Source organism: Vombatus ursinus, unplaced genomic scaffold (genome assembly GCF_900497805.2).
Source record: "Vombatus ursinus unplaced genomic scaffold, bare-nosed wombat genome assembly UNPS02009994.1, whole genome shotgun sequence".
Lineage (NCBI taxonomy): Eukaryota > Metazoa > Chordata > Mammalia > Diprotodontia > Vombatidae > Vombatus > Vombatus ursinus.
The window spans coordinates 8625106-8647526 of record NW_020949772.1 but is presented as its reverse complement, the minus strand read 5'-3'; the positions used below and the strand labels follow the sequence as shown (position 1 = coordinate 8647526).

Here is a 22421-nt window from a genome sequence, read left to right as displayed (position 1 = left end):
AGGGGGGAGGCATGGCTAAATGATAATTCATTTAAAGAAAATGGCTCTTTTTAGTTGAACAAGTCTGATTTTAGATTGCATTGAGAGGTATAATAATAATAATAGGTGGTATTTCTATAGTTCCTTAAGGTTCGTAAAATGCTTTACAAATATGATCTCATTTTATTCTTCATCAAGCAACGGCTGGAGTGTTATGTTCAGCACAGAGCACCACATTTTAGGGTGTACAGTGACAATCAAGAATGATTCTATTTCTTTCTTTCTTTTTGGTGAGGCAATCGGAGTTAAGTGACTTGACCAGGGTCACACAGCTAGTGTCAAGTGTCTGAGACTACATTGTAATTCAGGTCCTCCTGACTCCAGGGCCAGAGCTCTATTCACTAATCAGGAGTGAGTCTAAAAGAGAAGCACAAGAGGATTGTAGACTACATCCTAGGAAGACTGTTTGATGGAAGTAGGAATGGAAAAGAGAAACTTCTCAGTGGGGACCTGAGAGCTGTCCTCAAAAACTTGCAGGGTGGTCACGTGGAAGAAGGCTTAGCCTTGTTGTTTGGCCCCGGAGGCCAGAACCAGGAACATTGGGTAAAAATTAGAGAGGCAGATTTCTGCCCAGTGTCCTAACAAGCCCACGTTCGTGGGGGGACAAAAAGATGGGGCATTCAGAGAAGCTTGAAGGATGAGCAAAGACAGCTCATGTGTTCCATTTAATATTCACACCATGTCAACAGAACCACAGCTGGTTGGGTGGATCTCCTGTGGTGGACATATGGGAGGATAGTGACAGGTTTCATGGAATGTGCAGGCATGGGGGGAGGGGGCAGTGCGGTACATTGGATAGAGTCAGGAATACCTGAGTACAAGTTCCGTCTCTAAGGAATTCTAGCCTGATACTACAAATGAGGCAACTGAGGCAGAAAGTGACGTTCCCCAAGGTAACACAGCTAAGCAAGTGTCAGAGGTCGGATTGGAACTCAGGTCTTCCTGACTACACTGAACCACTAGGAACCTAGGTACTCGATGGACGAGTGAGGGTTAGGAGATGCTGGGGACACACAACTGAGGCCAGGATTCAGAGCAGCAGCCGGACAGAGAAGGAGAGGGTGGAAACCATGTGGAACAATGACTCGCGCAAGCGCAGTTAGCCCTGACAGTTAGGGTTGCCTTAGACGCGCCTGACGAAAATATTTAATTTGCTCTGGGAGTTCCTGAGACTTTAGAGTGAATTTGTCTTCTTCTGACGGAACAGAAAATTACACGAATACATCTTATTTGGCTAACTTCCGCTGCAGGCACCAAGTATCTCCTCTTCCTTATACGTAATAGGTTGTAACAGCGCTCCCGGAAGAGAATTTTTTTTTTCCACACAGGCATCGCTTTAGCCTCCCTCCCGTTTCAGCGAGGGGGCCTGATGAGGTCCCCGGGCCGGCGGCCATTTTGGCGCCTTCGCTGAGGTGCCGCTCGCCGGGCTCGTCGCCGCTGCCCTCCCTTCCCCTCCCCCCAGAGTCAGCCGGTGTCCGTCCCCGCCTCGGCCGACGCCGGGTCCTCGTGGCCCCTCCGGGAAAGCAAAGATGAACGTGATCGACCACGTGCGGGACATGGCGGCCGCGGGACTGCACTCCAACGTGCGGCTCCTCAGCAGCCTCCTCCTCACTATGAGCAACAACAACCCGTGAGTGCGGCCCAGCGTGAAAGGTCCGGTGGGGGGAGGGGAATGGGGGGGAAGGACCCTGGGGGCGGGGTCAGGGGCGCGCACCTGAGGGGGTGTGGCTAGGGGAGTGTTCGGGCCAGGAGAGGCGAGCTCAGCTGATGGGGGCGGGGTTAGGAGGTGCGCGCCTGAAGGGGCGGGAACTCAGGAACATCTGAATTGGGAGAGGGTGAGGGCCTGAAGGGGTGGGGCTAAGAGGGGCAGAGTGAGGGGGCGGGGCCAGTGCGCACCTGGGCTGGGAAAGGGGAGGGGTGAGGGAGTGCGTGCCTAAGAGGGCGGGGCCTCAGGAGGTGGGCTGGTGGGATTTGGACGCGCGTGCGCGCGCCCAGGGGCGGTGTTCGGGGTCCGGGTTAGGGGCGCTCGGTGGGGTTAGGGTTGTCAGGTAGTCTGAGCTGAGAGGGGGTGGAGCACTGGAAATGGGACGTGACCGGGATAAGGGGCGGGTCCATGGGTGTAACTGGGAGTGGAGGTGGGGCTCAAGGAAGGAGCACGGCTGAGGTGTGGGGGCCAGAGTTTGGGATAGGGGGTGGGGCAGGACTGGGTGCAGGTCTCTGGACTCCTTGGAATGAGTCTAGACTGAAGCACGCTGGGGGCGGGGGTGGGGCGGTGCAGGGAAGACTGTTGGGAAGGAGTTTGGAACCTCAGTTGTGTTGCTTTTTGTCTCTCACTCCCATATCTGTTTAGTTTCCAAGTCTTGTAGATTGAATTTCGACAACATCTCTCTTTTTTTCTCCTGGTGGTCATGTAGCCAGTGCCACCCCAATGCCTCTTGTCTAGAACATAAGGCAAAACTAATGCGCTGCAAAATAAATTCGAAAGCTCAGCTGCTTTTTCCTTTGCAGTTAAACATATAATTAATTTTCTAGTTTTACTAGGGAAAAATGCTGAATATAACGTAAAGGTACAGATTCATGAGTTTTCTTGCACATATATTGACAGTGACTTAAATGACATCGTGTTACTAGCTGGTGCAGAATGTTCTCATGACCTTCCTTTAAAAGTTTCTCTGTCCGGCAGAAATCTAAATTCATTCACCTAGTTGATGCTTCTTTTTGAAAACTGTACTCTTATTCCAAAGGTTATTAACATAATCTTTAAACTAGAAAGAAGGAAAAACATAATTCAATCTTCACATGAGAGAAATTGTTGAATGTAATATTTTCTCTAGTACTTTGAGGCAACTAGGTGACGAAGTGGATAGAACCCTGATCTGGTAGTCAGGAAGACTTGAGTTCAAATCCAGCCTCACACACTTAATAGCTATATGATTTTGGGCAATTCTCTTGACCTCTCTGTCCCAGACAGACCTTTGTCTGCTCTGGTTTCTTCATTTGTAAAATGAAGATAAAAGCATCTAGTTTCCAGGGTTGTTGTGAGACTCAAGTAAGATATTTGCAAAGCACTATATGAATTCTGACTGTTAGTCTCCTAATTAGTCTTCCTGCCTCCAGTCTCTGCACTCTGTTCTAGCCACCATTCAGCTGCCTAAATAATATTCCCAAGGTCCCTCCCCCATGTTCTCCCCTAAGATCTTCTGTGGCATCCTTTTATCTCTAAAATGAATTACATACTCCTCACCTGGCTATTAAAGCTCTCCGTAATCTGGTCTCAGCCAACCTGCAGTTTATTTCACTTTCAGTTTTACGTAGTTTTTGTTCCAATGAAACTGTCTTAATTTTTAATTGCTGTTCCCCAAATTTGGCATTCGATTTCCCTTTTCCCTGCCCTTGCTCAGGCTGTCCTGCATATGTGGAATGGGCTCATTCCTCATCTCTATCTCTCAGAATCTTTAATTTCCTTAAAGGCTCAGTTCAGATACCATCTCACCAGCCTTTCCTGATGTCTCCATTTGTTGGTGCCTGTATTTCCTAATCTAAGTACATATTGCATTTCCTGTAAGGTCCCTAATGGCAAGGCTTGTTTTCTTTTGTTTGTCTTTGTAGTTCAGCTTCCAAAAAGAAGGCCTTGGCTTGAATAGGTGGGAAAATGTGGGATGCACAGACAGCAGACCGGACTGGTTTAGGGAGAGAGAGAACTGCTCTAGAAGTGGGTGGCCCTGTTCTGGGGGCCACCTGTGGCCTGATCAGGATCCAGTGGGCCTAGGTGTCCCAGGTGCTGGGATACCACAGTGAGGCAACAACATGATGTAGTGGAGAGAGAACAGCTCTTGGCATTGGAGAGATCTGGGTGTGAATCCCAGCTCTGAAACATGGTTTTGTGAATTAGCTCACATGGACTTGATGAATTGTAGATTCCTTATTTTACGGGTGAGAATTACGGTATCTGTCTGTAGAGGCTACCTCACAGTGATTGTGCCAGCATCCAGTGACACAACAGGGAAATGTTTTGAGAACTTCGTGATAGATAATAGATACATTGATAAATATAAGCTCTTATTAATCATTCATTTAGTTAGCAGACGTTTATTAAATGTCTACTATGTGATGGGGATACAAAGAACAGTGAGAGAAGGATCCTTGTTCCCCCAGAGTTCACGTGCAAACAAGCTATATACAGAGAAATTGGAAATAATCAGTAGAGGGAAGGCACTAGAATTAAGAGGGAGTGGGGAAGGCTTCCTGTAAAAAAATGAGGTTTTAGCTGGGACTTGAAGGAAGCCAGGAGGCAGAGATGAGGAGGGAGAGCTTTCCAGGCATGAGGGACAACCAGCAGTCTGGTGCAGTAGTCGAAGCATGAAGTGATGAGGGCCTGAATGAGGATGATGGCATTGTCAGAGGAGAGAAGGAGAACGGGCTGCGTGTTGGAGAGATGTTATGAATGTAAAATTGACAGGCTTTGGCAACAGATTAGATATGAGGGGTAAGAAAGAGTGAAGATTGAAGGATGGAACCTCGATTTCAAGCCTGGGTGATTGGGAGGATAGTGGTATCCTCAACAGTAATAGAAAAGTTAGGAAGGGGGAAAGGTTTAGAGGGAAAGATAATGACTTCAGTTTTGGGCATGTTGAGTTTAAGATGTCTACAGAATATCCAGTTCAAGATTTATAATGGGCAGTTTGAGATGCAAGATTGTAGATCAGCAGAGTGGTAGTGCAGAATAAGTAGATTTGAAAATCATCTGCATGGAGATAACAATTGAGGCTATAGAAGGTGATAAGATCGCCAAGTGAAACAGTAAAGAGAGACAAGAGAAAGAGGTCCAGGACAGAGCCCTCTGGGCCATCTGCTGTTAGAGGGCGTGACCTGGATGAAGAGCCAACAAAGGAGAAGAAAGAAGAGACCAGCAGAGAGGGTATTCCGAAAACCTCGAGAGAAGACAGTGCCCAGGAGGGGAGGATGATCAGCAGTGTCAAAGACTTTAGACAGGGCAAGGAGAATGAAGACTGAGAAAAGGCCATTGGATTTGGCATCTAAGAGATCATTGCAGAGAGCAGTTTTGGTTAAATAATGAGATAGGAAGCCAGACTAGAGAGTTAAGAGAGTGAGGGGATCCTGCCCAGGTTCTTTTTTTTTTTTTCTTAATATTTATTTATTTCTAGTTTTCAACATTCATTTTTATAAGATTTTGAGTTTTAAATTTTCTCCCCCTCCTTCCCCTTCCCAAGATGGCTTGCAGTCTGTTACAGGCTGTACAGGTACAGTCATATTAAACATATTTCCACATTAGTCATGTTGTAAAGAAGAATTAGAACCAAAGGAAGAACCAAAGAAAAACCTTGAGAAAGAACAAGCAAAAAACAAAAGAGAGAGAGAGAGAGAGAAAAAAAAAAAGTATGCTTTGATCTGCATTCAGACTCCATAGTTCTTTCTCTGGATGTAGATAGCCTTTTCCATCAGGAGTCTTTTGGAATTGTCTTAGATCCTTGCATTGCTGAGAAGAGCTAAGTCTATCAAAGCTGATCATTACAAAATGTTGCTATTACTGTGTACACTGTTCTCTTGGTTCTACTCACTTCACTCAGCATCAGTTCATGTAGTCTTTCCAGGTTTTTCTGAAGTCTGCCTGCTCATCATTTTTTTATAGCACAATAGTACTCCATTACATTCATATACCACAATTTGTTCAGCCATTCCCCAGTTGATGGGCATCCCCTCAATTTCCAATTCTTTGCCACCACAAAAAGAACTGCTATAAAATGTTTTTGTACCTGTGCCTGCCCAGGATCTTACAAGTAGTAAACAGGAGAGCCAGGAGCTGAACCCACATCTTCTGACTCCAAACCCAGCCCTCTTTCCACCGCACCTTGCTTCTAGATTGGTTCAGAGCAGGTTCCCCACCCATGGTTCAGAGTGATTTAGGTGGAAAGACTCAAGGGTTGAGACTGAGAGAATTAATAAATAGTTCATGTTCAGGAGAACTTTAAAGTTGACGCGACTTTTTCCTCCTAACACCATTGTGAAGCGAGTCTTAGAATCATAGAATGTTTGAGCTGGAAGGGAACTATAAGTGGTGATATTAACAACTCCCATTTAATAATGGCAGGGAGGGCGCGGTGGCCCAGCTAATATACCAGATTCGTCAGTCCATATGCATTTCCCAAGTGCCTGACAGTGTTAGGTGGTGGAGTCAGAATCAAAAATGATTTTGACAGGGTAGAAGTTTGGGCCAAGTTGAGTGAGATGAGGTTTAATAGTGATAAATCTAAAGTCTTAGACTTTTTTTTTTCCAGTTAGGCAATTGGGGTTAGGTGACTTGCCCAGGGTCACACAGCTAGTAAGTGTCAAGTGTCCAGTCTGAGGCTGGATTTGAACTCAGGTCTTCCTGACTCCAGGCCCAGTGTTCTGTCCACTGTGCTACCTCGCTGCCCCTTATATTTCTTATAAAAAAAAGTCAACTGCATTAGCATAAGATGTGGGAGCTGGGACTAGACAGGAGTTTGTCTGAAAAAGATCTGGTGTTTTCAGTGAAATGCAAGCTCAGAGAGTCAGTGATGTGATATAGCAGCCAAATCAGCCAGTGCCATCTCATCCTGCATTTAGAGCAGGGAGGTATAGGCTAAGTTCACTCTGTCCTGGGTCTGCCTGATCCAGAATCTTGCACTGGGCATCGTCCTTTAGAAATGACATTGATGAGCCGGAAGGCACCCAGAGGAAGGCAGTCGGGAGATTCAAAACCCTGGGTTCTCACTATATGAGGTTAGTGATCCTGTGAGAAGACTTAGGAGAGAAGTGAGAGCGGGCTTCAAGTGTCTTTGAAAGGTTGTCATGTCAAAAAAGGATTCTACCTGTCGGCTTGGCCCCAGAGGGCAGAGCTAGGAATAATGAGTTTCATTTCCAAGAAGCACCTGTTTGGTTTGATGTAATGAACAACTTCCCAGCAGTTCGAGCTGTTCAGAAGTGGACTGGCCTGGCTCAGGGAGTACAGAGGTCTTTAGACCCATGCTTGAGGACAGCTTGTTAGGGATAATTTATGGTTAGTGATAGGTTGAAGGAGCTGGCATTAGAACCCCTTCCAGTGCTGAGACTGATTTATATGAAGATGTCTTCACAGTCCTGCAAGCTAGGCGGTGCCAGCCCTGTTTTAAAGATGGGGAATTGAGCATGATAAGATTTCATGTTTGCCCCTCATCACAGCAGCAGGCGTGGTGTTGTGAAGAGAGCACTGGTCTTGGAATGAGAAGTCCCAGGTGTCTGACCTTGGGAAAGTCACTTCCCCTTGGTGGACCTGATCTGTAAAATGGGGATAATGATTCCTATACTACCTCTCTTGAAATTATTGTGAGGGTAGTGCTTTATAAAAGATGAAGTGCTTTAGAAATGATCATTTTTAAGGTTCCTTCTACTTCTAACATTTTGAGTGATTCTCTGACCAGTTTCACAGTACCAAAGGAAATGTTCTTTATGTATACTGTATTCCAAACAAATTGGACTACTCTTTATTCCTCTTTCTCAACTCCTGCCTATGTATATTTGCAGAGGTTACTGCCCTTCTCTGGAATGTCCTTTATCTCTTACCTTTCAGTTCTCATCTCTCTCCTAGACTTAGCTCAGAAGCCACCTTTTCTGTGATCTTTCCAGGCAAAAGTGTTCTCTTCCCCCTCATATTTTCCTAGGGTACTTAATCTAACTCTCTCCTTTGTTCTCATCACATACTTTATTGTTGTTCATTCATGTCTGACTCTTTGTGACCCCATTTAGGGTTTTCTGGGCAGAGATGCTGGAGTAGTTTGCCCTTTCCTTCTCCACTTCAGTTTACAGATGAGGAAACCGAGGCAAACAGAATCACACAGCTAGTAAGTGTCTGAGGCCAGGTTTGAACTCACCAAGATAGTTTTCCTGAGTCCAGGCCTGGCCTCTAGCTACTCCTAGCATCACATGCTACCTTGTATTAAATATATTCATGTACGTGTCACATCTTTGCTCTCTCTAGTAGAATGTGAGCTCCTCGAAGGCAGTGATTGCATTTTTTAAAAAAATCTTTCCATCTGTGACCTGTGCTGAAGAGGGCTGGCTTTGAAGTCAGGGCAACCTGAGTTCAAGTCCTAATACTGACACACACTAGCTCTGTGATCATGGGCTAATGACTTCGCTTCATCATCCTAGGCTTCAGTGTCTTCAGGACTGTAGCTTGGAGGAGTGGCTAGTGTGCATCAGTGGAGGGAGTTTTCATACTGAGACTTCCTATACTGATGCACCCACAGGTTTGTGCTGCCTTCTCTTCCCCCCCTCCCAATCCTCAGTGCCTGGCATAGTTTTTTACATGGAATAGACAATAAATGTTGAATTGAATTGTCATCATGAATAATAGTAAGTGGCAGAGCTAGGTGTTATACTACTGTTTTCTGTGTCTCCACCTTGTTGTCTTCCTTGGGGGCAGGTGGTGTTGCACCGTTATTGAGAAACTTTTATGGGGGGAGACTGGGAGGAGGGAAGATATGTAAAAAACGATCTTTTTTTCTACGTTAAAAAGATTATTTTTAACTTATTAAATTTTGAGTTCCAAATTCGCTCCCCTACTTCCCTTCCCTAAGGGCAAGCAGTATGATATCAATTATATATGTGAAATAAAAATAAAGGAAGTGAGAAAATTATACTTAAATTTGCACTCAGAGTTCATCAGTTTTCTCTCTCAAGGTGGATAGCATTTTTTAATCATGAGTCCTTTGGAATTGCCTTGGATCACTGTATTGATCACTGTATTGATTAGTGTATCCAATTTTTCACAGTTGATCATCATTACAGCGTTACTGTTACTGTGCACAATGATCTCCTGGTTCTTCTCATTTCACTTTGCATCAGTTCTTGCCATGTTTTTCTAACCCTCTCCCCTATTTCTTATAGCACAGTAGTATTCCGTCACAGTCATGTGCTACAACTTGTTTAGCCATTCCCCAATTGATGAGCATCCCCTCAATTTCCAATTGTTTGCCACCTCAGAAAGAGCTACTAGAAATATTTTTGTATGTATACGTCTTTTTCCTGGTAGTGGGATTACTGGGTCAGGTAGTACACAGTTTTGTATCCCTTTGGCTCTAGTTCCAGATTGTTCTCCAGAATGGACCAGTGCACAACTCCATCAGCAGTTTACTGTTGTACCTGTTTTCCCCCACCCCCTCTAGCATTTGTCATTTCTAGTAGGTGGTGTGAAGTGGTACCTCAGAGTTGTTTTAATTTGCATTTTTCTAATCAATAGCAATTTAGAGCATATTTTCAAATGGTTATAGCTAGCTTTGATTTCTCCTTCTGAAAACTACCTGTTCATATCCTTTGACCATTTATCTTTTAGAGAATGGCTCTTATTTTTATAGATTTGACTCAGTTCTCTATATATTTGAGAAATGAGGCCTCTATTAGAGAAACTTGCTGTAAAAGTTTTTTTTTAATATTACTTCATTTTAGTACCTTTTAGCAAAACAAAGTTTTCCTGATCATCTCTTTTAATTAGGTCAATTTTTGCTTTGTCTGAGGTTATTATTGCTGCCCCTGTCTTTTTAACTTCAGCTGAAGCACATTAGATTCTGTTCCAGCCCTTTATTTTAACTCTGTGTGTGTCTTTCTGTTTCACGTGTGTCTCGTGTAAACAACATATTATTGGATTCTAATTTCTGATCCATTCTACTATCTGCTTCCGTTTTATGGGTGAGCTCATCCCGTTCACGTTTACGGTTATGACCTTCCATCCCATTTTCTTCAGTTTCTTCTTCTCCCTCTCTTTTTATCCTGTCCCTCCGCAAAAATCTGTATTGCTTCTGACTATTGCCTCCTTTATTCTACTTTTTTTTTTATCATTCCCCCTCTTTCTCTTATCCCCTTCCCCTCCTATTTCCCTGTTGGGTAAGATAGATTTTTACACACAACTGAGTGGGTGTATTTGTTCTTCCCTTTTTGAACAAATTCCGATGAGAGTGAGGTTCAAGCATTGCCTGCTACCTTTCCTCATTCTCCCTTCCATTGCAAAGGCTCTTTGCAGCCTCTTTCATATGAGAAAATTTTCCCCATTCTGCTGCCTCCTTCCCCGTTCTCTCAGTGCATCCCTCTTTTTACCCCTTCATTTTTCTTTTTGAGATCATCCCAACATAATTGACTCACAGCCATGTCCTCTATCTAGCCTCCTTTTAACTGCCCTAAAAATGATAAAGTTCTTAGGGGTTGCATGTATCATCATTCCGAACTCGTTTTGATCTGATCAGCCCCAGTAGGACACATTTTGGTCCTCTTTGAGAAGGAAGGACCATAACCAGCCAATCGTCTTCCCAAACAGAAATGTAAACAGTTTAACTTTATTGAGTCCCTTATGATTATTCTTTCATGTGTTACCTTTTTATGTTTCTTTTGAGTTTTGTGTTTGAAAGTCAAATTTCTATTCAGCTCTGGTTGCTTGAAAGCCCTCTATTTTTATTAAATGTCCATTTCCCTCCTGAAGGATTATACTCAGTTTTGCTGGATAGGTGATTCTTGGTTGTAATCCTAGCTCCTTTGCCTTCTGGAATATCATATTTCAAGCCCTCTGCTCCCTTAACATGGAAGCCATTAAATTTTGTGTGATCTTGACTGTGGCTCCATGATATTTGAATTTTTTTTTTCTGGCTGCTTGCAATTATAATATTCCTGGAAGTTTTCATTTTGGGGTCTTTTTCAGGAGGTGATTGGTGGATTCTTTCAATTCCTTTCACCCTCTGGATCCAAGATGTCAGGGCAGTTTTCCTATATAACTTCTTGAAATATGATGTCTAGGCTCTTTTTTTGATCTTGGCTTTCAGGTAGTACAGTAATTCTTAGATGAGCTCTCTTTGATCTGTTTTCCAGGTCAGTTGTTTTTTTGATGAGATGGTTCACATTTCCTTCTATTTTTCATTCTTTTGACTTTGTTTTATTGTTTTTTGGTGTCTCATGAAGTCATTATTTTTAAGGAATTATTTTCTTCAGTGAGCTTTTGTACTTTTTCCATGTGGCCTATTCTACTTTTTAAGTCTTTTTTCTTTAATGAATTTTTGTGCCTCTTTTACAATTAGGCCAATTCTGTTTTTAAAGGCGTTATTTTCTGTTATTTTCCTCTTTTACCAAGCTGTTAATTCTCTTTTCATAATTTTCCTTCATCACTTTCCTTTCTTTTCCTAATTTTTCCTCTACCATGATTATCTTTTTCTTTAACTCTTCCAGGAATTCTTGTCGAGCTTGTGTGCAGTTGGCATTTTTGTCTTTGAGGTTTTGCTTGTAGCTGTTTTCACATTGTTATATGTTGTCACCGTAGTAGTTTATAGTCAAGTTCTTTTTTTGTTGTTTGCTCATTTTTTCAGCCTGTTTATTGATTTTGAACTTTATGTCAAAGTTGGGCTCTGCCCACCTGGGGATGGGGAGACGCTGTCCCCAGTTCAGACTTTTTTGTGCTACTATTTTCAGTGCTAGTTCTGGGGTTGTGCACATTTTCAGTGCTTCCAAAGTGGTATGATCTGGGGAGTAGTATGGTCACTGCTCCTGTGGTCTTTGACCAGGAAGCTGCTGCCGTTGCTCCTTTGCCAGCCGCCTCCAGGGCCAGCTACTGGTGCTGCAACATGTGCATTCTGAACTGGCTTCTATTCCAGTGTCACAGACCTCTCCTACCCGCCTCCTAAGTTGTCTTAGGCTGGAAAAATGACTCACCCTGACCTTTTGTTGTCTCTGCTGCTCCAAAATTTGACGAGACGTTATTTTAAAGTTGTTTAGAGGGAAATGTTGAGAAAATTCAGCTGCCTCTAATCTGCCATCAAAAAATGTTCTGAGAGCTTTTGCCGAGCTTCTGAGAGAGGACTGTTATCACTCAGAAGTGAGTTGTTGCCTCTATGAGTTGTTGCCTCTATTGATTGCCCTCATCCCCATTTAAACCACCTCTTTTCTATTTTAATTTTTTCTTTCATCTTGATTCCCTTCTACCCCCTCCTCCCAAAAAGAAAAAAATCTTATCTGTTGCCTTCTGGTTCTTGCAACAGTTAAAACATGTTGAGCTCTCGATTTTTTTCCTTCACTTACTCATCGCTTATTCAGATTCTCTCTTCAGGATTGGGAGTATACATGTGATACCAGATCTGTCAGAAGAATCACTTGGTTAATATTTCAGTTTTAGGGTTGTGGGATCGACACCATTTTAAAACAAATCCAAGTGAAATTTTTGAATATTTGCAACCAGCTCTGTGTAAATGGTGTCATATTTAAAATTTCCCATCATTGTGGGCTTAGTATTCTAGGACTGCTACAATTTTGGAAGCATTCTGCTCACAAACAGAAGGATTACAGATGACTAGAAATGCAGTTATTGCCCGGCCCCTCATTTCAATTTGTGCACTTTGAGCATCCTTGAGTGTGAGGCTCACTTTCCCACTGTCCGCTTAGTGTTGACAGTGAGGAGACCTGGTTTTTGTCTGTCTTTAGTGTTTACTTTAGAGCATTTCATTTTGTTCCATGTGATTTATAAAGTGTACAGTTTCTACTAGCAGATATTTAAATCTAAGTTAGCTGTTACTTTTGGTTCGTGAAGATGTTAAAAGAGAGAACATCTGGAATATTCGATTACCTTTAATTAAATTTTGGTCAGACTGGTGGATTGATCGGGCCTTTGGGTCTTTGATCAAGTTCAAGATCATTTTCTTGGTAACTGTGTTATTATCTACCTGATGTGGAGCTCTGTTTGGTGCTTTATTCATCGCTCCTTACCGTGGGCCAGGCCTTGGACTCGGGCCTGTGTGCACTGTGTTTAGGTCTTCATTAGTTTTGAGGAAGAGCTTATTGGTGGGACGTGTTGTTTTTATTCCCCCAGTGAATTATTCTCTCCATCTCAGAAGTACCAGCTTTTGGTCTACCATGCAGATTCTCTCTTTCACGATAAAGAATATCGGAATGCTGTTAGCAAGTACACGATGGCCCTCCAGCAGAAAAAGGCCTTAAGTAAAACATCCAAAGTGCGACCTTCCACGGGCAGTGCTGCTTCAACTCCTCAGAGTCAGGTATTTGGCAACACAGATGTGATGGTTTGTGGTGTAACACAGGTCCCTGGAAAATAGAAATGGTAAAGCTGACTTCATTTCCTTTTCCTGGCACTTTGAAAATAACTGTCTGTTGTCAGCAAGTTTATTTTTTTCCTTTTAATTTTAAAAAGATGTATTGATACATTCTGTTTTGACAACAGAGATACTTTCTAACACAAAGCCAAACACCCTGCTTGCTCCCTGAAAAAAGTTAATGAGGTCATAGAATCCCGAAGCACTATTTTTTTTTGTCTCCTTAGTCAACAGTAGGAGAAAGAATCCCAGCTTAGTAGCCATGAGGCTTGACTTCCCATCTTAGCTCTGCTGTATATAAGGTGTGTGACCTTGGATAATTCCCTTCCCTGCTTTGGGCTTCATTGCCCTCCGCTGTACAATCAAGGGAGTCAGATCAGACAGTCTTTAAGGTCCCTTCCTACCCTCTATACCAATTTAATAGCCAAAAAAAGCCCGATTCCCCTAGATGTTTTTACATCATGGATGTCTCGTAGGCATGTCAAACTTGATGAGTTCTGTTTTGGACATGTTATTCTCCCCTACCCCCTACCCTTTCCAAATGACACTTCCTAAATTCCCAATTTCTATCAAGGACATCCTCAACTTTTAACTTAGCCAGGCTAGCAACCTTGGAGTGAGTCATCCCTGGTTATTCACTCTTGCCTTCCATATGGAGGTAGTTGCCAAGTCTTAATCAGCCTGCAGATTATCTCTTGTCTCCACTCACCTTGCTGGCTGCCACTCTAGGTCAGGACCTCCCAACTTCTACCAGAGCTGCCTAATTGACCTTCCTGCTTCTAGTCCTTCCCTTCTCTAAGCCATCTTCCCTATGACCTCCATAGATATCTCTGAAACACAGGGTCGACTTCTCTATTTGAAAGCCTTCACAAGCTCCCTTTTCAGCCTCATGCCACGTCACTTCCCTCACTCATTCTGAGTTCTTTCCCAATGGACCTACTTGCACACTCTCTCCTTCCTTGCCTCCATGTCTTAGAATCCCTTGTGCACCCTTGGGCCAAGCTCAGCGGCCACCTACAATGAGAGGCCTTTGCTGTTTTCCCCAGTTGTCAGTCTCCAGTCTAACACTCCTCCCCAATTGGTTTGTATTTCTGTAGTATTTACTTAGATTTTGTGTGTTAATTTTCCCCCAGTAAGCTATAAGTGCCTTAAAAAAGCTTGGTAGGTGGTGGGGCTTGTTTTGTTTTGTCTTTTGCCCTTCCACCTCCCAGCCCTTCAGAGATACAGTTCAGATGACACCTTCTCCGGGAAGCTTTCCTCCTCTCACCTCAGTTTCCCACAGCTGAGCAGCCTCATCACTTATCTCATTCTCCTTTGCTCTTTTTGTCCTTCACCTCTTCTGAGGGCAGGGCTTGGGTTGGAGCAGCTTTCACTTGTTCATTGAATTGAAATGAAAGTGATTGGTATTTGGATCTTCCCCCCAAGTAGCTGCTACATCAATAGTATTTTGAGCTCACTTGTAATATTCTTGTCTTTGTTTTTTAAATAGTGTCTTCCATCTGAAATTGAAGTGAAATACAGAATGGCTGAGTGTTACACGATGCTAAAACAAGACAAAGATGCAATCGCTGTCCTTGATGGGATCCCCTCCAGACAGAGAACCCCTAAAGTAGGTTGGTTTGCTACATTTTCAGGTCCGTAGCTGGTGAATGTTTTTCTGTTTCCCCTTTCTCTTGCCCGTGTTTCCTATGAATGCCATGAGTAAGGGGGCCCCCTCTGCTTGTTTACACATGACTTATCCTGTTGCTGGCTCTACTACTGCGGGGTTCAATTTAGGGCAATACAGGGGGAAAAATTTCCTCTCCCAGTCAGCAAGTTGGGCTGAGGGAGATGTCAGCTGGAATGAATCACAAGGATCGTTTGTTATTTTGATTGGTTTCTTGTCCTAGGAAATAGTATATTGCCAGTAGAAGTTTGGCAATCACTCTATTTCTAAAAAATTTCATCTTATCCGCCTATGGTTTGTTTGAAAATCCATACTTGCATCAGGATAATGGGAATTCGTTTGTTAGCTCCTTTGCTAAGAATTCAAGAACATTAAGTCCTTTTGTACACACTTAAGATGTGGGATACAGATTTGTATTTTATTGTACTAGGCATCATTAATCAGAGTGTTTTTGAAAGCATTGTAATGAAAAGATCAGTGGGAACTTTTGCACTCAGGAATAAATTTCTATTCATATTCAGTATCCCCACATCACGCCAAAAAGCCACCAAGACACTTTTCATTTTGTACATCTTGTTCCACCAACAAGGATTTGCATCTTAGGGTCAGAAACAGTACATCTGGCTTTTTAAGAGAGGGGGATATTAAACCTTAGGGTTCTGTTATATTTCAGTTAGTTAGAGCCTCTGAGTCTGGGTCTAGACTAGGTTTATAACTTCTGGACCCCCAAAGTCGTCACCTTCCCTCTGCTATTTATATGAAGTGAGTTATTGATTACTAAGCATAAAAAGTGGCTGATAAATATGATCACTATTTGTTTAAACTAATCCCAGTAGTTGAGAGAGATTTTGATAACTTCTGAGTCGGTTGTTTTTGAAACTAGCATAATATCTGGCCTAAAATGTAACCATATTTACTGCTGATGCCTCCTTTAAAAGCATATTAATTCTTTCATAGTTAGCCCAGGAGAAAAGAAATCACCGTCCCCTTCTACTAACTTGGACTTCCTACAGTGTCCTTCACCTCCACCCCCAAGAGGATTTTGTTTTTTCTTTTTTTACATAAAGTAGGATTTTTTTTTTCCTTTTTTGCCTAAGAGAGTTATAGTTATATTCAAAACTTTTTACTCCTTACAGAAAGCCATTCAGGCTGCTAGTTTTGAATGATAGTGTTTCTTTTTCAGTAAGTAAATATGAGATTTCTTCCTTGAAAGACTTAACAGGTTTCTTAGAAGCTCTTGGAAAAAAGGGTGAAATAGTTACTATTTTTTACCTTCCATTCTAGGTGGACTAGGTGATCAGTAAGGTTTCTTTCAACTCCCAAATTCTATTACTTTTATTTATTTTTAATGGGATGATTGACTTGCAACACACAGAAAACTAGAAAACTTTACTTTTTTCTGTGTAAAATAAGTTTACATTGTGTTGGGACCTCCTGTCCTTAATTCTGTAATAGCTAGGAGCAAACACAAAAGATATATTCATCAAATATAATATTTATACTTTTTCTTTCTTGTCCGTTAGGGAGTTAACTGGGCTTCTCAGTCTGTGTAAAGGACAAGGAAGTGAGTCAAAATGCATCTAAATGAACTTCTGTTAATGTATGGTAAACATCGCCACACATTCCCTCACCTTTTAAAGGAAAACTCCAGTGATAGGTTATAATAACTTAGTAAGTATTCAGTTCTCTTAATAGGAATACATCTGTCACATAAAGGTTTTTCATTTTGTCTTAGAAAATTACAACTGCTTGTGTTTGGCACTGTGAGATTTGTAATTATAATGAGATTTCCAAGGAAGGGCTTGTTTTGAAGAGAAAGGATTGGCTATCCCATTAGAAAATACTAAAAATCAGATTGGCAGTGACAGTGAAATAGGCTAAGAATGTACGGAACTGAATTGTGCTACACTCCACCAGGACAGGCCTCTCAGGCTTTGTTTTGCAAGATCCAGTAGTTGAGAAGGCGCCTTTTATCCTCCTTTATTGGAGATACTAGCACTGGAGTCTTCCTTTAAGCATTTCCCTTTTTATCAAGTGTTACATTTTCAAAGAGTTTAAAGTGGAAAATCTAAAGTCAGGCAGAAGGTGGTTTGCATTAGTGCATGGCTTGAGAATGTGTCATACTAAATGAGTTTATATACTGTAGGCCTCTGTTAAGAGCAGATGTCCTTTTACTCTTTTGGATAAGCTTGTAGGTGTTAAATTGTATGGCACAGTCCTAGAGTACACAGCAAGCCATAATCTAGACCCAGAGAACTGGAGAAGATGTGGCCTCGCCTCGCTTCTTCTCTCCCTTTTGCCCTGCCTACCTTCTCATAGGTCTATTTTGAGGCCTGATGGGATACTGAATGTGAAAGTGCTTTGTATAAAGCATTATGTAAATGAAAGCTACAAGATGCACATATTCATACCCCTGTGGGACTGCCTAATTAGGTCCTTGATAATGGCTTTGCAGTCCTCCTAGTTTTGTTTTTTTTTAATCAGGTCTCCTCATTTTCCTTTGTGCAGTTGTCGAAAATATAAACACTGTTAAATCCTCTGCATTCTCTTCCTTTCGACATTTTTCTTTTTCTTCAGAATTCATTTTACCCTCTTGCATGTCTAGAAAGGTTTGTTTTAATAAAGCTTTACTAAGTCACATACTTGTGTGTTGTGCCAAAAATGTGGGAGTCTCTGCTTACTAGCATTAAAGAGTGTGGATGATCTGTGTGTGATTATCACCTGGGAGGGGAGGTGTCGGGTTGAGTCTGTCCTCTGCAGCATTCTTTTGACAAGTACAGTTTGTAGCTGTGGGTCATCCCTTAAATACTATTAAATTAACCAGGCTAATTATCAGAGAGAGGTCAAGCATTCCCTCTCTGGGGAGATGTTTGACCTACCTCATCTAGTCATGCCAATAGTTCCTCTTTCTTGTGCCTTAATTGTAATTAGATATTAAATATAAAAACTCAGGCAACTGCTTGGGGAATTTTCTAGCTGTTTTGAGAACAAGAAAGAAGCAATCAAGTTAGTGTGGATTTGATACTAATATTTTTTGAATGTAGCATTTTTCAGCTTTCAGATGCAGGAGATTTGGTATTAGACTTGACTGAACTGTTTGCTCTTGGTTTGGTCAGCCAGGAAGCCCTTGGGCCTCCTGTGTAGGTGAGAGGGCCTAGTGGACAGCCAGGGTCACTGCAGGGGGACGGGAGGGAGATGGCATTTTTTTTTCCCTGGAAACCCTGGGATTCTAGCTGATAATGATGGGGACTAGAACTCCTTTGTGATGAATCACCTGGTTTTCATTGGGTTTTTCTCTTTCTTTCTTTCTTGATGATTTTGTTGTTTACAGATAAACATGATGCTAGCCAACTTGTACAAGAAGGCAGGTCAGGAGCGCTCTTCTGTGACCAGCTACAAAGAGGTGCTGAGACAGTGCCCGCTGGCTCTGGACGCCATTCTTGGTAGAGATGCTCTTCTCCCTCATTTTGTATTCTGCTCACTTGTCTAGGGCTGTTGAGTCAGGTGTCTCAGGAAAAGTTTACATTGCTGTTTAAAATGAAATGGTCTGCGATAAGAGTCAGGAATGACAGGAGCACTTGACTGCTGACATTTACCTAGTACCTTGAGGCTTACAAAGTGCTTCCTTACAACCTGATGACGTAGGTAGTGCAGATGTACAGCTGGGGAGACTGAGTCACTAAGCAGTCCAGTAATTTGCCCAGATCTGTGGCTCGTAAGTGGTGTAGGAGGGATTTGAACCTAGGCCTCCTGACTCTAGATCTCCTGCTCTTTCCATTACATTTCTGCTGTCTGATAAATGAGGATCAGTCTTATATGAGTGTGTAGTCTCATTTAACACAGGAAAAAGTATAGTCATCTACTTATTGCATTTGTCAAAATGGACAATATCGCTCACCTCCTGTCTGTCTCTTTTGGACTAGGTTTATTGTCCCTTTCTGTAAAAGGTGCAGAAGTGGCGTCCATGACAATGAATGTGATTCAGAGCATTCCTAACTTGGACTGGCTTTCAGTGTGGATCAAAGCGTATGCCTTTGTACACACTGGGGACAACACCAGAGCTATCAATACCATCTGGTAAGAAGCACACACAGTTCATTTAATGTTCTCCAGGGCTTTTCCCTGGTGGGAGTTCCAGCGTGGCCAGCAAGATGCTTCCTTCTCTAAGGGCTCTCAGCACAGTCCCGTTCCCACTGCCAGTTGTGTGTCCCTGGGGTGTTGTCAGCTGCTCCACATTTTGTTCTGTTCACTTGTTCCTCTCCATGTTGAACTGCCCCAGAGGTAATCATCTTTATTGGAAACCTGTTGAAATGTAAAATTAGGCTGACTGGGTTCAAGGTCGTACTCTGGCAGAGCCGATCTTAGCTTGCTGTGCTTGAGCCGGATAAGAATGGCAGGTTCGATCCTGCAGAGGATCTGGGACCTCTCCTCATAACTGGCCTGCACTGCCTCCGGAGAGCATGGGGCGCTCACGTCTACTGCTTCTCTGGGGAAAAACAAAACAACAACAACAACAAAAAAAACAAAAGAAATTCTGGATTTTGAGATTAGTAATCTTATCTAACTTTATGGCTGACCAGTGAGTAGGTGTCACCTTTGGAAACTATTCAATTACATTGTGTTTGGTATCTCTTAACTACCAGCAAAACCATGACCAGAAAGTTCATTCCAAGTATTGAAATGTTTTCCCCTCATATGTTTTTTTGTTATTCAGTATAGTTAGTTTAATATGATTCCTGTTTTGTTTTTTGTAAGCTGCATTTTAAGTTTTAAGTCAGGAAACCCGCTTATATTTGCTGACTTCTGTGTGTTTGTTTTATGTAATCTCTAATATCTTAAAAGTTCTCTAGAGAAAAAGTCCTTATTGAGAGATAACGTGGACCTACTGGGGAGCTTAGCAGATCTGTACTTCCGGGCTGGAGATAACAAAAACTCCATTCTCAAATTTGAACAGGCCCAGATGTTGGACCCCTACCTGATAAAAGGTAAAGTCGGTTGAATTCTGGGAGAAAAATCAAGAAACAAAGGAAAATGAAGAGTTAATTCCTGCTAAAATTTTTTTGTAGAAATCTTCTGTAAACTAGACCATAATCACTTCTTAAGACTTCTGTTTTTGGTAAGATGATACTCTAGTATTGTCTCAATTGAAATGATTTTTGCATATGTTGCCTAAATTGAAAATGATCTCTTTCAATGATGATGAGTTATTTTAGTTTCTTTCTTTGTACCCGATTCTCCCTTTTCCACTTGTGTAGTGAATGTCTGTAATGTTAACTGAAAGAATTCAGATGATATCCCAGGGAGTCACAGTGAGCTGTCATGCTGTACATGGCTGGTGGGAATGAAGGCCTTAACACAATGGTTACTAAGCAGTGGCAGAGGAAGAAAGCAACTAGGCTCAAATAAGTAGCTCCAGCAGCATTTTCAGCTCGTGGCTTGGAGATGGGCCGTGGTTTTCAAAGGCTGTACCTGGCAGGTTCTGCTGCACTGGGAAGGCTCTGAGCAGGGGCGTGTGGACACAGTGGCCATCTGTCTGTCATTCCAGGTCCAGCCTCACTAAATGCTGAGGCTCATCACTTGATTAACTGAAGATGGTGCAGGTTTTAGCTACAGCAACTCTGGCAGAGCCTCCGGTTACCCAAGAGCCACAATGGTTGGGGAGGGAGGGCCTGATGGCCATCCTGATGAAACTATAAACCCATTTCCTGGGCTTAGAGAGAAGGAAGTGTGCAGAGGAGGATGGAGTGGGCGTGTTCAGTTAGATGCAGGGATCCAGTAAGGAGAATGCATCTACTGGGCACTAAGCATGATGCTAAGACAATAGGAGGGGGAGAGCTATTTCACTTGTGAATGAGAGGCATGCCTATTGTGCAGGACAGCCTCAGGAGATCAGAGGAGAGGTGGGACAGTGAGCTGAGTAGTCAGGACAGGTTTTGGAAGAACGTAGGCTGGAGATGGACCTTTAAGGGCTTTGATAGGGGAGGGGTGGGAAATGAGCAGAGCCCTCTGAGCTCGGCCCAAGGGCTTGTGCTGAGGGGCGTTAAGGAATGACACAGGGTGGGTTCTGAGAGCCCAGCAGAAGAGTACTAGGGAGTCATTTCAGGTTCCTGAGTACTTCCTGTGTCACAGAAAGTCATAATTTTAGAACTTTAAGGGGATAATGATGACACCTAACACATTGATATGGAGCTTTAAGATTATGAAGTTAATTCCTCAAGCCACCTTGTAAGATAAGAGAGTACAAGTATTACTCCTTTTATAGAATGCCCGGAGAGATTACTGTAATGGTAAGATCAGCTTACCGTGGTCACCCAGCTAGTAAGTGACAGAGCCAGAATTCTGACTGTGGCCTCCTGTCTCCACAGCTCCATTGTTGGGGTGAAGAAACCTTTAGCTCATCTAGTTCAGTCCTCTCCTTTTACAGGCCAGGAAACAGGTTAAATGACTTTTCCAGAATCCCAGCGAGTTAGGAGCTGATGCCAACATCCACACCTTGACTCCCATTTCGGTGCCTTCTCCACACCATTTTTAAAGTGGTTTGGAAAATCTAGTCTATCAGATACATAAAAGGGAGAATTGGGATGGGAGGGGGAAGACTGGAATCTGGTGCATCAGCTTTAGAATGGTGCTGCAGTCAAGGCAGGAGGTAAGTTCTCATGGCAATGGTGACCAGAGAAGAAAAGATGAAAGACGTTGGACATCATTTATGGAAAATTTTGTGAATGAGGGACAGCAAACGGACTCTTGAATAACTAGACCAAAGTAGCAGATTGCTTTTCCTAGAACTTTTAATAGGTTAACTTTTTTTTTTCTTCTAAATGTGACTGGCATGTTTAACACATCAAGTGTGTACTTCCTGAATTGTGCCTAGAGCTTTTGGCACCGGAAAAATGATGGTGTACTTTCTTGAGTCTGATGCTTTTGCTGGATGTTAACGTAGCTTATGCCTCACACTGTGGAAAGGGGAGCCAGTAATTCCTGAAAATAAAAAGCGGGTATTGTGTCTGATCTTTGGGCTTATCGTATGTGACTGTCATTTCTGTGATGCAAAAAATGGCATAAGGCCAACAAGCAGAGGAGGACATGGACGGTGAGGACCGTGCCCAGCTCCAGTGTGGGTTTGGGCGGTGGGCATGAATGCAGGAGCCGCCAGCTGCGCAGCTCAGCCACTTTACAAAAGAAAGTCTTCTCTCTCAGATACATTATTTAAGGTGAGAATCCACCAAATGACTCTAAATGTGTATTTTAGGAATGGATGTCTATGGATACTTACTAGCACGGGAAGGACGGCTCGAAGATGTCGAGAACCTGGGCTGCCGCTTATTTAATATTTCTGATCAGCATGCTGAACCATGGGTGGTGTCTGGGTATGCCTTCTTGCTCTTTGTTTCTTTCCCTCTATGCACCAAAAAGGCTTTCATTTTAGATAAAGCTAAATTCTTAATGGGGAGAGAATTACCTGGATCTACTAAATGAAGTGTGTAAAATGATAGTAGCTCATGACAGCTAGCATTTATAGAGTACTTTATAAATATGATCTCATTTGATCCTCACAAAAACATTGGCAGAGGTAGGTGCTATTATCCCTATTTTACAGATGAGGAAACTGAGGCAGACAG

General features: G+C 42.7%; 1 protein-coding gene across 1 annotated transcript in view; it reads left to right on the top strand.

The window, feature by feature from the left end:
* Nucleotides 1-1478: 1478 nt before the first annotated feature.
* The window catches only part of ANAPC7 (anaphase promoting complex subunit 7), a 28216-nt gene continuing 7273 nt past the window's right edge, over nucleotides 1479-22421 (top strand). Inside the window, exons 1-7 of the mRNA XM_027853505.1 lie at nucleotides 1479-1669; nucleotides 12896-13082; nucleotides 14626-14745; nucleotides 18134-18245; nucleotides 18726-18879; nucleotides 19645-19787; nucleotides 22052-22169. Coding sequence (XP_027709306.1) covers nucleotides 1569-1669; nucleotides 12896-13082; nucleotides 14626-14745; nucleotides 18134-18245; nucleotides 18726-18879; nucleotides 19645-19787; nucleotides 22052-22169 — 935 coding nt within the window. The 5' untranslated portion in view covers nucleotides 1479-1568. The remainder of the gene's footprint in view (nucleotides 1670-12895; nucleotides 13083-14625; nucleotides 14746-18133; nucleotides 18246-18725; nucleotides 18880-19644; nucleotides 19788-22051; nucleotides 22170-22421) is intronic.